Raw genomic sequence first — 16,867 nt, forward strand, 5'->3', positions numbered from 1 at the left:
AAATGTACGTGTGTGTCAGTTTACCTATATAACAAAAAATATCTTAATATTTAAAGCTTAATCTAAATATAGATTAAATATAAATCTTTTAATATTTAGTGTAGCTGCGTATGCACTCTCATGGATTGGCTATATCCTCGACAAACTAGCAGAGGAAACGCTTATCCTTAACTACACATATGAGCTATCTCTCTCTCTCTCTTATCTCTTTCTAGATGTCCATCTTTTAAGATTTCTTTTTCAACGTTTTACCGTGTACACTTTCGATGAATATTTTCTCCGTACCTGAATAATTGCAAACTAGAATATATTTAGCCAGTAGAGAATAAACATACGAACAAATACGGATGTTTACAACAATCTCTTAGGAGTCTGTAAATTTATCAATAACATTATCCTTAACTAATTATATATTTTATATTCGTGATTTTCGCGTGTAATTGTTTGTTGAATAAAATTAAACTTTGTTTTATTGATAATAATAATAATTTCAATTACAAGAATTAATATAAATGTTTCATTCAATGCTTGATAATTAAATTACTGATTTATAAATATTGAAAAATTATCATGGTATTTCATGCCAGCGATATCAAAATCAATGAACGTTTAATTATATGTGTATGTAAGTTTATGTATCGATTGATACATACAACACATAAAATTATTGGTACTCAACTTATGATCCAGTAAAATTTCCTTCTATTCATTGTATTCGGTAGATATTTGTAATATCGGTATATTCTCCATATCATTATACATATGCAGTGAGTAAAAAATAATATTTGCAAACTCCATTTTATTTGGAATAATTTTTTACGAAGCAGAAAAATATCATTGCAAAGTGTCTATTAGAATACACTGTTTTTATTTGTACTAACGCATTGAACAATGCACATTGTAGCAATATGTTTCTTTTTTTTCGCAAAATTATCCCAAGAGAAATGAGTTGAACAAATATTTTTTTTACTCATTGCATACTTTATTGTATGTAACAGCGAGCAATTACAACCTTAATTTACTATCTCAATATTGTTATTTCTATTAAACAAATTTAGTAAAATCGCAATACTTTTAAGAACATAAATTATCATTAACAATTTTTTAGATTTCCGAATGAACTTTATCTATACTAGTATGGGCATAAATTAAGATATTAATTTTAGTGTATGTACCATGTGCGAAACGTTTAGAACGAGATTAGACCAAATCCATAGCTTCTAAAATACAAACTTGTAGTCTAATAAAATAAAATTTACATTTTCCCTCTAATTATTTCATGCATCGTTACTAAGAAGTCGCGTATGTGAATAACGTTACAAGTTTTCGTATGCAATGTTTATTCGTAAACAAGCATTACTCAATATGAATATAACGACTGCTTAAACGCTTTATACCCCACACGGCTTATCAACAACAAACGGTATCTAACAAGAATGCATATAATATATTGATCTTTTCTGAACATATCTGCTAACGGTTTCTAATTTAATATCCTGTCAATTATGTAATGTGTTCCTCTGCTGCATATAAAGCGCTATTGCTTGGAATATTAAAATTCGGCTTAGCTCCACAACATACATATATATGTATATACGATATATGTAAATACGGATATTGGTATTAGCGTTTGGTATACATAATGGATCGTGTATGTATTACAAGTTTTCTTCTCGATTTTTCAACATTTTCTCAACATTTGCTCGAGTGACAAATGTTAACTTGTCGCGTTCCATACAGCAATTGAGGAAACAAAAGTAGTATACAGAAAACACGCACACACATACATACAATGTCCTAATTAAATCGCAAAGAAAAATCTTTCAGTCTCGGTTTCGGTCAACCTTAAAAAGCAGACATCGATCTGAGTAGTTGACTAAGTTTAAATACAATCAGCTTGAACTCGGTGCATACATACATATATGTATATATAATTAAAAAGGCTGCTTTTCTTATTTATCATTTGTTCTTTCTGTTATTTGTATCAAATTTCTCTTACTTTCTCTTTTCTTCTTTTTCCTTCTCCTCATTCTTTTACGCACACGATAAGCGTGATTTTCATATTTCAACAACAATTAAAACAGATCAACTGCAATAATGAATAACATACAGCTATCCTCATGTAGCATTTATTATAGCATATTTTTCGATTGTAATACGACATCTTTTCTCCTTTTTCTTTCGTTTTGTTTTCCTCTTTGTGTCATTTGTAGCTTGCTGTTTTTCAAATTTTCGAATGCCCATGGAAGATTATTCAAAAATCTGTGCATCTAAGAATCTTCGAATGCAAGGATCGGTTTTTCAAGAATCTATTTAAGAATTCACTAGTTTATGAATATTATAAGTTCAAAGATTCAAGACGAATAAATTGAAAAATCCATAACGTTAATAGTACCTTATTAAATTACAGTAGTTTCTCTTTCACAAACTTCTTATTTAAGACCACCTCGAAACATTTTTGCGCATGGGCGGACGTTAATTCCGGATGTCTGATGCGCATGCGCGAGTGTATAACTTCGGGTTAAAGATTCCGTGTTGCGCTAGGGAAGCGCGCCGCTTGAAAATAGGAGAGAAAAGGGAACGAAATATAATATTAAGAAAAATAGGCGTCTCCAATTTATTTATTATTCCCTATAACTGCCATCCGATTATGATTATAATTAGACCACGGATGTTGTTTGCTCAGATGTTGATGGATAGCCGCTACCCGGCTGGGCAATCACGCAGGCATAAATATTGCTCACGAAAGGAAAGAACTGAGAGCGCGAAGGGGAGAAAAAATCTGTCCTACGGCTCTTGTTAAACGCTCGAGCTTGCTGCGTCGAGTGAACCCGCGATCTAATTACAATTTCCTCTAAAGCTTTAGTTTCACCAAACTTTAGGCACGCGATACGCATAGGAATTAATAGATTGTGTTACAATAATTACTATAATTACTGTAGTAACATCCTTTTCTTGCGTAGTCCGGAAAATGTCGTGTAATAGACAACTTTAAGACTTTATAAACGTGACGATCACTTCTCGGAAAGTCGCAGGATATTCAATCGACATACTTTAAACGCCATTTTGGAAAAAGAAATCTTAAAGATGCCTACAAAAGAACGTCTTACAGACACCTTTGTTTTTTAGATGCTCGCGTTATTCGAATAATGTTAGGAAATTTATATCTCAAGATACATGGTAGATTTAATCCTGATTTAACAAACAGGCGCTTAAACGACTATCGTGAAGATATTAATCAAGAACTTATGAATAATAATAGGTTGAAGGAATTATGAAGAAATGATTGTAAATCTCTAAAATATATGTATATATATGTATATATAGATGGACCTGTGCACGTGTGTGGATCGATGGATCTGTGAATCTGTAGATCCATGGATCTATTTGTCTTTCAAACTACGAGACTATACATATTTCGTAGAAGCGAGGGTCTATGATGCTGAATGTGAATCGGTGAATCTATGGATTAACAGATTTACGGATTTTAAGATCTATATTTTTGTATAACCGATACTTATCTACTGTAATACATAGTAGTCGCATAGTATAATTAACCTAATGAAAACTACATAAAATATACTTGTACATAAAATTTGATACATCGTTTTCCTCCGGTTGATGTTCCGTTAGGGGAGACTCGTATCGATGATCCAACCTCCGTTTTCTCAATTCTTTTCGATCATTTGAATCTCCGGAATGTATTTTCTTTCGTCCGAACGTAATATTCGTGTCAATGCAAAAGAAAAGGGGAACGGTTCGGCCAATTTCTTCGCTCGTCAGCCACAGAACTTAACAACTTGTACAGGGAATATAGGATTACGTGAACTAATAAATATTAAATATTACATGATACAATATATAAATAATATGCATTCCACATGTCGCGCCGCACAGTTTGGACAAAATCAATACAAATCTTCGCGTGCAATATAACATTTTACGTTGATCGCGACTAAACGCCTATTTGTGATATATCGACAGTTCAGTTTAAGATCAATGATGCCTTTCACTTAAGTACATCCAGAAATCAATCGTTTAGATTGGTATTAAGTACTTATGGAGGGCTACCACGATCAGTATTACTATTAATGCATCAACAATTTTAATGCTTTAGCTATATCGATATATTATATATCATTAATATAACATATTTATATTATTAGTATACGATCAATGTACATTTCTCGTACTATCACTATTAAAAATGTAGTAATTACTGATCGCGAGTGCTCTTTGAAAATTGTTCTTTAAGTATAGACTTTTAAATTCCCTTCCAGTAATTTTATAGCGGTTTTCGCGGAATCTTATTCAGTAAGTACTAAACGCGCATGAGAGTTCCTTTTGTATTATTACAATGTTATCTTGTCAGTGCCGACCTGATAGTGCTGCGATGCCTCTTCTATGCTTAACAACTAAAATAATTCTCAGATCGCAAATTAAACGTTAATTCGCAAAATCAATAGATCCTTGGACTTACAGATTATTGTAATTGCAAATTTTCGTATTCGTAATTTTTTTTTTTTAATTTGAATTCTTAGGTCCACGCACAGATCTTTAAATCTGTAGATTCTTGTTGATTCTTGCTGTTGATTTATAGATTCCTGAGTATATAGATTTTTGCCCTCATATATCCTCGGATAAGAAGATTCTTGGGCCCATAGAGTCTTAGATGTACAGATCGTTGATATCACATAAATCTTTGAATTCATAAATTCTTTAAGTTTATATATCATGATCTGCATTTCTATATTTCATGCATCTTAACGTATTTTTTATTCTCATGTATTTTTCTTCGCGCACGCACACAGACTCGGATTTACAAAGTCTTGGACCTTTCACGCCACGATATCCGTTTTAAACGCGTATTCTTGATCGCATCTAAATTTCATAATTAAGTTAAATCAATAAATTCGTCAATTTAAGAAGGCGATAGAATTAAAATGTTCTAAAGGCTAAAAATTATTTCTAATTAAAAATTTTTACATCCATAGATCTTTGTTCACATGACGATTTCTATCAAAATCTCTTTCAATCTATAGACCTTTGGACTCGACGGCTCAATAAACTGATAACAAATAATTAACGAATACAGCGTTCAACATGTCACATATATGAATAAATTCCTAAATGTACAATTTATTAATTGAAGTCTTTGCACATCTAATTCTCTTCGTTTCCATCACAGACCATTCGCAAATTAAAATACGTTCTTTTGATAATGCACGATTTCAAAAAACTTTGCGAGTCCAAATCCGTAAATCCGAGCATTTATGAGCTCAAAAATCAGTAGATTCAACAATCTGTGAATCCGAGTGTCTCTGCATGCAAGAATCCATAGATTCCAGTATTTCTATCTCATGAAAAATGCATTATATAGAATCATAGATCATCATACACATTCAACATATTATTGGGTGGCAATAACTATCGATCGCCTCTTTAATATCCGTATCTTTGCTTATATTCTTTCGCCATAGCAGATTTCAATAAATAACACTTTATTTTAACTCTCAATTGAAAATATCCAGAACAAAGGAATACAAGTAACAGTTGTCAACATACGAGACGAATATTATTCAATAGCTTTTGTAGCTACGAGTATATAAATAGAATTGCGATCTGTTGTGATGTGACCTGCATCACGTTGCAAACGTAACGTCGAAATCATTTTAGCGATGTTGTTTATCAAACCCGGCTTCAAAAGCAAAAATCTCTAACGAATTTGTTTCCATTTTTGTAAAGATGTTAACAATATCTCAATGCTAATAGTTTTGGAAAAATTACGGCCTTAACAACCTTATACATAATTTGTAGCTTTGCTCGACATTTCAATAAGTACCGATGACAGTTTCGCGTTGCGGCTAATTTTTCTTTCGAAACACTATTAACTATTAACACCACTCAAAGATCCAAATAACATTACAAGCTACGTTTACCATTGTTATTTAATAGCAATTAGTCCAACTGAGCCTTAACGCGTACTTGTATCCCTTTGTGCCTGCTGTCTTTTATTAAATTTCACCGAGTACCACTCTTACCAATGCCCAAAAATTTCAACATACCGACATGCCAAGATGTATCGTAATGCGATGGGCAAAAACACACTAATGTAATACATCTACATGGCTGAACTAAGATCATCGATCATCCGCGGTGCCGTGACAACTTATCAGCCAGAGCTCGTCTTTGTGAAAAGAAACATGTGTGACGAAAAGCTCAAGAGATCTAACTGGAACGGTCGGTGGGCTCTTGACTAAGGGAGAACCTCTCTCTCTCTCTCTCTCTCTCTCTCTCTCTCTCTCTCTCTCTCTCTCTCTTTCGCGCGCGCGAATTAAGTTTTGCGAACGATCGACTAGCCGTCGATGGTCGAGATCACTCCCCGTGACACAACCCTGGCAGAAATAAGAGAAGATACCGCCCGGCTTTTGTGCGGAATTGTTCATTTCACCTTTCTTTCTTCCCGTGGTTTGGTTTTGTGCATCTCGATTGTAGTTGATTGCTCCGTTGAGGTCATTTTCTCGTTTGCTTTGCCCTCTCGTTTATTTTCTCTCTTCTCTTTCTCTCTAATTTCCCCTTCCCTCCGTCTCTCTTTCTCTTCTCCTCATCTTCCTTTCTTCTGTCTCCTTCTCTTGGCGATTGACATGATAGATGGATACCGCTGTTACAATCGTTGTAAGTACGACAAAGACGATGAGCTGATGAAACGATGATAGTGAGAAGAAGTAAGGCTAATCCGGAGCGGTATCATCGGGCAGAGAGAAAACCGGATGGTACAGGGTGTGATCGCGGTCGGCCAACGAGGCAGGTTAAAAAAGAAATGTCTTCTTTCTGTTCTATACTCTTGCGGCTTCCTACTTGGACGCGGTTAGTAGCGATGATGATCTGGCGATTGACCGAAACGGCCGGGCTTAGTCCACCATCAGTTCGAAGTGCACCGAGCCACGTCTCTCAAATCTATCGTGAATGATGTTGTGCGCCCATGCTTTGCACTCGATGTTAATGAGCACGCCGTCTGTAACAAAGGCCGATATTCAAATTAATTCCTAGATTCTCAGTCGTGTCGAAATAAAATAGCTGTCGAAGCTGCCCTCCATTTCGAATATTTCGTTAACATTAAAAACAAACATAAATGCACACGTACACTTGGGATTTTCGAAGTACACAGCTACAAGAGGGCTCAGATATCCTTGGATGTTCTTGAATGGGAAATAATAGCTAGGAAAACCACGACGCGGTAGGTACTGAATTGGACCCATGTTCTCCACATCGGCAGGGTTTTCACCAGCGCAAGATACCCAAACGGTGTCCAGTCTATTTTGTTTTTCTTCATTCTTGATATGCTCCTTAAGATCCGCTGGCATTATAGCCGGCAAATTTTTGGTATCATTGTACAATTGCGGCTCCCATCCAAAAATCTGAAATAAGTTTCAGGTGTTTATTAAATCGACATCTTTACTAGGCCAACGTGTCTCCAGTCGCTTTTGAAAAGAAACAGTAAAAGATAATCTTCCAAATTTAAAAAAAACTGACTTTTTCGCCTGCAAGCCTAAAGCAAAAGCTAAAATAGAAAGCCAGGAAAATCTAGAATGAAAAATAAGCAAAGAAAAAATTTTTTATTCAGTACATCGATACTTTATAAATACAGTCTTAATCATTTATCTTCTTTGTCAGTGAGATTATAAAAGGAAAGATACTTGTAAAAAAAATTGAAAACATAGCGATTTATTATTCAACTTATTATTCAATTCTTTTCTTCATCTTGTATGTACAAACGCAGTTTCGATTTAAAGGGATGCATAAAAAGTAGATATATCACATAAAAGTATACAAACCTTATTCAGTTTTAAGAAGATGCAAGGTGAGGATTTGCTGAAACCGTATTTGTTCTCCTTACTACAATGTCGAAAAGCGTGCACGTCTATATTGCAGACTTTGCCTGGTGATGGTGGTTTACCGTAATCGCAGTTAATTCTGTCGTAGCTGTTCGTAACGCTCGGCGGCTTATAATATTCTGCATTGTACGGAAATTATATCTTGAAAACTGTATATTAATTCCGTGCCGGTTAATTAACAAATATTAGATTCAACACGAGCAATGTTTCTTCAAAATAAATAAAGTAATTAACTTGCTTCCGTTATTTGCTTTACTCTAAAACTTGTGCTTCGTTCAAGTGTCTCTCTTACCTTCCAAGAATTTGTCCAACTCCCGCGTCCAGTGTAGATAATTACCCTCGTCGCTAGCCTTGTACCAAATCAAAGTACTTTCGACGTTGCTTTCGGGAGGCATAGGCCTAAAACCGAGACCCGGATTGCTGCCGATCAGCGAATTATCCAGCTGCCACTTCGGCGCGTTCGGGTCCAATGTCTGATAGAACACAGCGAGCATCGCACCGAAGAAGCCGGAGAGGACGGCATAGAAAATTACGTAGAACAGCAAAATTTTAGCTGAAAATATATTTGCTTATGTAAGGCAAAATACCATTGAATTTTATAATACGAGAAAAGAAATTACTTTCTGTAAACCTCAATATGGGGAGAGAGAGAAAGAGAGAGAACGAATATACTTTTTTAGTTAAAATTGTAATGTTCACTTTTTTCAGTAGTTCTTTATTTTAATCTATTTTCTGATTTATTAATTATTTATTTAACAAATAAAATGTGTAAGTAAAAAGAAGTAACAAGTTGACATTTTATTATATAACATTTGTATTAAATGAAAGCTATTTATTTTTACAGTTATACAAGTGCATGTAATTAAATTTTTATGATGAAAATAATATACAAGAATTACTTATTCAACAATAAATTATTCATTGAAAAATTCACGATAACTTTAACGCTACACAATTTATTCTAAACATGGCGAGTATTACATTACGTGTTATATAGCACGTATACTTTATCTGTGGTGCTATTTTTTCCCCAAGAATAGCGTGTATGTAATGTTCAACTTCTGCTGAAAACTGGAATAACAATCTTCCACAAGGCGTACTTTCCGTGTGGAGATATTTCTCTTTCTATTTATACACTATAAATACTTGCGTAAAAAACATTTGCGCCTTGAATTCAATTAAAAGTCAGCAAGTGGACGCTCGTATTACCGAAGCATTTATTTCTTGCGTATCATGTAGAAAAAGTATCTCAAGGCTAATTCTATAAAATCGATCGAAACTACTCGAAACATGAAAGCTGCTTTATTACACAATCGCCAAAGTCAAACTTAGCAGCGGCTCTTTTAAAACACGCGATCTATTATAAGATGATTTATCGACGAAGTTCTTTTGCGCTATACGCGTCAATTATTGTAACTTGTGTCAAAACAATTTTCAGTACTTCGTCAAATAATAGAAATAACACATTTCTTCGTTTCGAATCCTAAAATATTCGTTAAAAATACGATTTTAATGCTACCGCCTGAAAGAAACTGTTAATTTAGATAATATTTAATCGATACGATCAATGAAAAACCAAAGGATTAAAATATCGAAGCTAATATAAAATATATTATTTGACGCGCGTAATCTCTATTGTTGCTATTGTTTGCCAGTCGAAGGCAGCACCGAGACAATTATGATCTGTCCTCTAATTGGCCTGAATTGGTATTGGGTAAGCGATGCCATGCGTTTGTTATACAAATCATTGACGAACATATTCTTACGCACGCAAAGCGACATATCTTCCAAGAATTGCGTCCTCCAAACAGATCAATTGCGTCTTTACGATTATTATAAATTTACTTCTTCTTCGAAGATAAAAAATTAACGTTTCAATGTATTCATTTATTTTATTTATAAATCCCTAAGACTTTTTCTAAAAGGAATAGACGTGATTTTTAATTTTATGATTACATCCTGTTATTCCAATTTTATTCGATAAATTAAATGAACGATACAGTCAGCTATCCTTTCGTCGTATCGTTTATGCAACTTTATAAAACGCGATTGCTGTATTTTTATCCCATAATGAGAAAATTAACTACATATTGTAGAGACGTTGTTAGAGACAAACAAATCTTTTTAGAAAATTTTCCATTGGTTCTATCATTATCTATTACTAGTTTCCTGAACGATAACACGATGCATTCGCTCAATCGTATAAAGCCTGTATCTGAACATAATTGCATCGTTGGGCCGTAATGTGTTCACACCGTAATTAAATGTCACGGATAATTACAAATCAATTACAAACGTATGTTCGCAGACGTTTGTGACGTGCCACTTCTCTCAACTTTATGTCAACTAAAAATAATTACACTGGCGAGTAAACAGTTTGAGATGAAAAATGTAACAGCTGACGATTCTAGAAATAATGTCACCTTTATTTCTCGTAAGAAATTTTCAGTTTACTCGTAACATTATTATTCTTTCAAAGGGGGTACACATAAATTTAGTAATAATCTAACAGTAAACATGTAAAACATGTAAAAATTATCATATTATACATATTTTACATGTATATGTAAAAAAATAACATAATGTCTAATTTTTAATGACTACCCGGGAAAAAATGTATATAATCTAATTATATCTAATTATATCTAACTGAGATATAAGCAGATATGAATTTTGTCCCTAGCTAACCACACACAACGTAAATGTGAGTTAGATATCGTTTGATAACACACAAATATGTACAAAATATTTAAAAGATTTATTTCTATATTTTATCAATATTTATCCAAATATTTTACTGACATTTTTATAGTTTTTGATTGAATAGATCATACATATATTTTGTTCAATATTTATTAAGTATTAAAATAAATCTTTTGTATACGATTAGCTAGGGACAAAATTTATAACTGCTTATATCTGAGAGATAGATGTACTCAAATGATTAGATATATAAATTTTTCCCGGATAATTATAGTAGATTTTCTTACAAAAATGAAAGAAAAGACTTAGTGAGAGTATTTTAAAATTCGTTAACAAGATAAATTGCGTATCACTGTCGGGTCTCCCAGAAGGTGAGAAGGGCGATTCGCCTAATTTTCTAACTTAATTTTAATATCGGGACCGTAAAACCGCATAAATATGGCAATCGATGTACATCAATAGCTGATGTCAATGGCTGCACGTTGACGAAGTCGCTACGGTAACGTACGTAACATTTCCATGGCTTTTCTCGGGATATCGATCGACACGGTACGGAATGCAACGGACGCGTTCCGACAGTTTCTTTCGGTCAAATAGGCCATTAGCATTCTGACGCGATAATACAACAGGCGGTGCATAACCGCTAAGTTTATCTCGGCCATTTTATAATACACACCGCAAGGCCCGTTGCAAGAGCCTTTTTCCATCTACATTCATTCGGACTCGACAAAATCCGCGGGATCGAACTTGAAATGTAGGACATTCCGCTGGAAAAATCGGCTGCGTTGGTAGCGCGCAGACGCTAACACTATCCAGTATAGAAATCAGACCATACCATTTCTGTGAGATGGTAACGGAGACGGCTCGTATTGATTTTGGTGGAAGTCGATCGACCTCAACGGAAGAGCGAAGGGGCATAGATAAAAAGTGATAAAGCAGAACGGGGAAAAAAAGAGGGGAAAGAGAAGGACGAGAGTGGAGAGGGGAGGGAAAGGGAGAAAACGATACGATAGGCAGACTTCTGTGGAAAAGGATTACGAGGCGCATTGTATTGTACACGAAATACAAATGAAACGTCGTAATGAACGAAAGGACGCGAAGGGGTTGAAAGGGAAACTCTGGAGCGACGATGCACACTTGCAACCAGCGAGTTATTTAAAAAGTCACCCTATTGAAAACTCATGACATCGCTCACTCCGTGTATTTTCTCCCTGTTCCTATCTCAAGCGGTGGAGTGTAAAAATAGAACGACGGAAGTCGCCAGCGAGGTCGCACCCCGATACGCGGATGTAGGAGACCGCAAACTTTGATTTTGTTGAATGCCGTCGAAAAACTTCGGACTAAAGTAGCGAATAAAGTAGCGCGGGTGATAAATCTGGCGAAAAATGGGGCTTTCAGGCGCGAGCTTTTACACGTGTTATGAAGTAAATGTAATATAATTATCTCTTCTCTTTCTCTCTCGGTTGTTAAGTAATCAAATAAAAATTGCATTACGATTATAGAGAATGTCCTGTCAAACAACAGTGCGTTTCGGAGATCGCAAATGCAATAATTGCAATGCGATTTCGAATGTATTTAAGTTACAAATTAAATGTGCGTGCGCTCAAATAACAAATTGTATTACACTATTTACACACGCGCGTACAATTTTTCGCTTTGGTTAAAAAAGACAAAGCACTTTAGAGAAGAAAATGGAAACAAGGTGTTTCGTCCAATTTTTACGATGCCAATTAATTGCGATTAATTCAAAGAATATAATCCGAGCCCCGTACCGTTTCCTCAGGCCCAATTCCTTCAAAATCTTATAATTTTTGAATATCGATTAGAAACAATTTTTTAAGAGATGGTTATATAAGGAGTTCGTTAGTCGAGCGAAGTTAAATTATTATTGTGTACATGAAATTTCCCGTTAATGAAAAGATGTAAAAATTAATCGCTAAATGGCAGCTTATCGAAACAGGATACGCGTAACAGTAAGTATAGATTAAAAAGTAGTCACGCTAGACCGGCGCTCTGCTGATGGTAAACCTTACGTTTATCACAAGATATTTTCGGCTTTAACTTGCTGTCTGCACAAACGCACGAAAACATTTCAGATGTTCTCGGAACCATCGTCAGACTGACACAATGGTCAGCCTAAAGATAGAGTTCCGATATAAACGAAAATGTACTTTCCTGCGTAAGTTATTCAAAAGGAAGATACCGAGAGATCTTCATGCTCGGCCGTCGTGTCTTCGCCTCGCGTTGGTTTCTTTAGTTAGCTTTAGTTTCGTTACGTAAGCATATAAAACTAACACTAAGAAAATTGCCAAAGCAAATACCAATGTTTTCGGCGCCAATTAATTGCGATTAATTCAAAGAATGCAATCTGAGCCCTGTACTGTTTTCTCAGGCGCAGTTCCTTCGAAATCTTTTAATTTTCCATATCGAGCGCTACGGAATTTCCAGATCGCAATTCAATTTGCACAAGCTAATCGTCATTCGTAATTGGAAGATTAAATGCCAATTTTCTTTCATTACCCGGAAAGGTGTATTCCTTATTTTTTTTGCATTTTTTCTGGTTCAATATATACTTCGCGATCGGTAAGTAGTAAAGTGCACATGTATGCGAAACCTTACGCCGCGTACAGCACTTCCGACGGAGGAAACTATGTCTTACGTAACCAGCTCGCCGTTGGATAAATTTTTGCCTTTATAAATAGTCACTTTGTTCAATGGCACGACGTGACTAATGCCGTTTGAAGTTGTAAATTTACTTACTTCGTTTTTTTTTCTACAAACAGCTCACAGGCACGCAACATAAATTATAAAACAGCATAATTCCAAATGTGTAAATTTATACGAGTAAATTGACTTATTGATTCTTCAAAGATAAAATCCTTGATGTCCGTTTTCAGAAAGCGAAGCTGTCGAACGACAGGCGAGGAATAAAAATCTCACGTCGATTGTCACCGCTGGTGATTGCAGAGTAAAAATAGCTGCTGATTACGGTGAGCCTCGCTTGAAAATTGTTACTCGCAGAATATTTGCTAAACTCATTAAACCATTTAATCGAGACTTTCAGATAAATGTTTTAACATTGTCACAAGTTAGATCCAATATCTAAGGTCGATTTTACGGCCAATTTGTGCGCCGATAAACAATTTGGACCGAGCGAAAATTTTCAACGTCAATTACTAAATACGAATAGCTGATAATCAAATTCCAAGCTTTTAACTCTTTCGCGCATCACCGTTTGTGCGCATAAAAACGGACACCGGTACGCTGGTAAATAATTGAGGATGCGGGGACAAAATTTTCCGATCAAGAAAATGTCACCGGTGGCAACTACTAACTTTTGTATTATTACGTAATGAGGCTTCGTCACATATAACCTTCGACCACCCGTATCTTTCGAAACCGTCGTATCTTTCGAAGTTAATAGCTAGAAAAAAATATTATTTCGCTTACTTTGCAAACAAAGAAACTCGGGAGATACACTTGATGATTATTGATTTACGTGTGTAAGTACATGTGCTATTTCAGTAAGCGCACGTCCCTACAATTCCCGATATATTTAGGGACAATTTGTTTAACTCCCGAATTCACAAAAGCCTTACGTAACCCGCTCACTACTTTACATAACTTCAATAACGGTCTATCTCTTACAACGGAGATCTGTTTCGTTGGCAAAGTTATGTAAGTATTAAGTCACTGATATATCAATTTATTAGGCATGATTCCAGCTCCTCGCGTTCTTTCTTCTGGTTAGCGCACACTTCCGAGAAAATTTCGCCCGAGTGGCCGTAGCGTTGAAAGCTGCACGATGTCGCAGCGTCGGATTAACAGTAAACATTTTTATAGACGGTGTTATATTCAGATTCGCCATGTCGTATATTTTAATCGATAAACGTTACGGTGGATAATGTAAGTAGCTGTACACTAGGAATCACCGATGCCTCCCCATACGAGTTTAGGCACAGGTCGAACGCGCATACATTTTCCATGTATACGTGCATGCGAAACGTATAAATGTGTACAAATTCGTGGGGGGAGGCATCGGTGATTCCTAGTGTACACGCTCCGGGAGAAAAGTCTTCTAACTTTACGACGTCCCTGCGGAAAGCCTCGAGGACGTCTTCCAGACGTGTGCGCTGTCTGGGGCTTATCACCCTCCAATCCCGCGCGCTTGGTCATTAATCTTGATATAGGTCAAGCGAAACGTGACGGAAGTAATTGGATCGGGTCGGGAAGAAAAAACACGGAAAATTACTAATTGTCGAGGGCATTAACGATTCGTTTAACGACGGACGTCCGGGGACTTGACTTGGCGACGTCGGGCGGATTTGCACACCGCGTACAAGCGACTTGGAGCGTCTCGTGAGAGACACAAATTCCACGTACCCCCGAAAAAGCAGCGCCAGGCGGACACAAAGCGCGTCGGAAGGATTTTCGCAATTTCGTGCGTCCACGCATTCCGCATAATTGGGTCACGATACTAACTGCCGGGCCCGTCTGTCGCTTTCTCGCCTAACTTGCTCGCTGTCGCGCGAAACGGCACGAGTATAAACGTAAATCTGGAAATATGAATGCGAACAGTGTGACGTTTCTTTTTTTATACACGGACGATGTACTACCCGGCCTGCACATTTACGGATTGGTCAAACTGGTCGTATTGCTCTCGACGTCTAAGGGCACATCCCAGTGGGAAATGATTCGTCGAAGCGACGTCGAACCGACATCGATTGGCGGGGGTCATTTCTCGCTGGGATTCCCTCGGGATCGAGCGGGTTAAAACACTACGACGTAACGAAAGGATTAGCGACTCTACGACCTAATATGACTTCCAAGTGACACACTACTGCCCTTATCTACACACAAGTCTTACGTGCTACGTGGCTTTAGCGAGACAGCTATCGGGGGCACATCTGAATTCTCGTGTAACTTCACCCGGACATTCGCGGTCAGCAGTTAATCTCCCGGAAAATAATCTTGCGCACAGAGGGGCGGGTCGGAAACGCAAGGACTCAACGGGAGAAGCTGAGACGTCGGGGCCCTATCGGCCACGAAACGCACAATCGCCGTGAGAAACTCACCCCAACTGGCGCCAGTGCGCCCCAGGAACTGTCCCGTCTCGGAGTTCCAGAGGAAGACACGGAAGCCCTCCCATTTCCCGAGCTTCGGCGGCGGCGAGTAATACTGCTCGACTTTCTTGCCCTCCATCCCGCTCTTACGACGGCTCCCGACAACTGGGGTGAGAAGAGTGCGAGCGCGCGAGAGAAGAAAGGGTGGAACTCTCTTCGGGCGACAGAAGAAGAAGAAGAAGAAGAAGAAGAGAGGGCCGTGAGAGAAGAGATCGCGCGCTCTGCCACCCGCGTGGCTCCGGTCCTTCTCCGAGGGGCCTGAGGACTTCCTTCCTCCGGCGGAACGTCGGCCGCGATCGAACAGCTCCGCGGGCGAGGGCGCAAAGGAAGGAACGGTCGATTCGTGCCCCCGTCTGGAGGAGCCGCTGCTGTCGGGCGCTCTCGTCGCGGGCGAAGGGTTGAATATTGAGCGATCGAGGCTGGCCCGACCCCCGCGAGAGAGGTCTTCGCTGCCTATCCTTCCACCTCTCCGCCTCCCGCCGCCTCGCCCGCCCCTCGCCCCTCCGCGGCGCACCCTCCAAGGCGGCAACGCGCCGGCGTGACCACGCAGACGCGTCAATACGTGATTTCCTTAGCACCCCTCCCGCGGCGCGCGCGATCACCCTCGTTACCCACCCTTCCACCCTTCTACCCCGCTCGCACTCACTCGCTCTCTCCCTCTCTCTCTCTCGATCTCTTCCTCACCCCTTTGCGAGATCCGCGACCAGATGGCTCCACCAGCAATGGCGGGCGATGTACCACGCAACGGCGATCTCGCACCCTCAACCCTCCGCGGATTTCGGGCCGCCCGACCCCCGCCCCGCCGCGACCGTTTCGCTTTAGGTTGCTTTCGATCGACCCCCGTCCCCGCTGAAAACGCCGCCGCTCGGGACGGAGCTAATGCGACGCGATGCGCAGCCGACTCGCGTATGCGTATTAAAGTCTCTCTCTCGCGAGGAGACGGAACAGAGAAGGGAGAGGGTGATGCTAAGGAAGGAGAGGAGGGGGTGATATCGAGAACGAGCGCGAGCCCAAGGGGGTTGGTGGGGCGCGAGGCGGATAGTGGGTCACGTGGAGTGCGCGATAGCTCGGGAGGGAATAACGGCCGCCGCACCGGGGTCTTTTTCGTGGTCCTCGAATTGCAGCGAGCGTCCGAACGGCGAAACG

General features: G+C 38.4%; 1 protein-coding gene across 1 annotated transcript; it reads right to left on the minus strand.

The window, feature by feature from the left end:
- Positions 1-2,603: 2,603 nt before the first annotated feature.
- On the minus strand, positions 2,604-16,152 carry LOC105561547 (sodium/potassium-transporting ATPase subunit beta-2). The gene is made up of 5 exons (XM_012011618.1): positions 15,674-16,152; positions 8,188-8,448; positions 7,836-8,014; positions 7,145-7,418; positions 2,604-7,015 (listed from the first exon to the last, which is right to left on the minus strand). Exons 1-5 carry the CDS (start codon positions 15,798-15,800, stop codon positions 6,912-6,914), a joined length of 945 nt encoding a protein of 314 aa, XP_011867008.1. The 5' UTR covers positions 15,801-16,152; the 3' UTR covers positions 2,604-6,911.
- Between the last annotated feature and the right edge of the window lie 715 nt (positions 16,153-16,867).

This window comes from Vollenhovia emeryi, unplaced genomic scaffold (genome assembly GCF_000949405.1).
Source record: "Vollenhovia emeryi isolate VEMERY1.0 unplaced genomic scaffold, V.emery_V1.0 DF939205.1, whole genome shotgun sequence".
In the NCBI taxonomy this organism is placed as follows: domain Eukaryota; kingdom Metazoa; phylum Arthropoda; class Insecta; order Hymenoptera; family Formicidae; genus Vollenhovia; species Vollenhovia emeryi.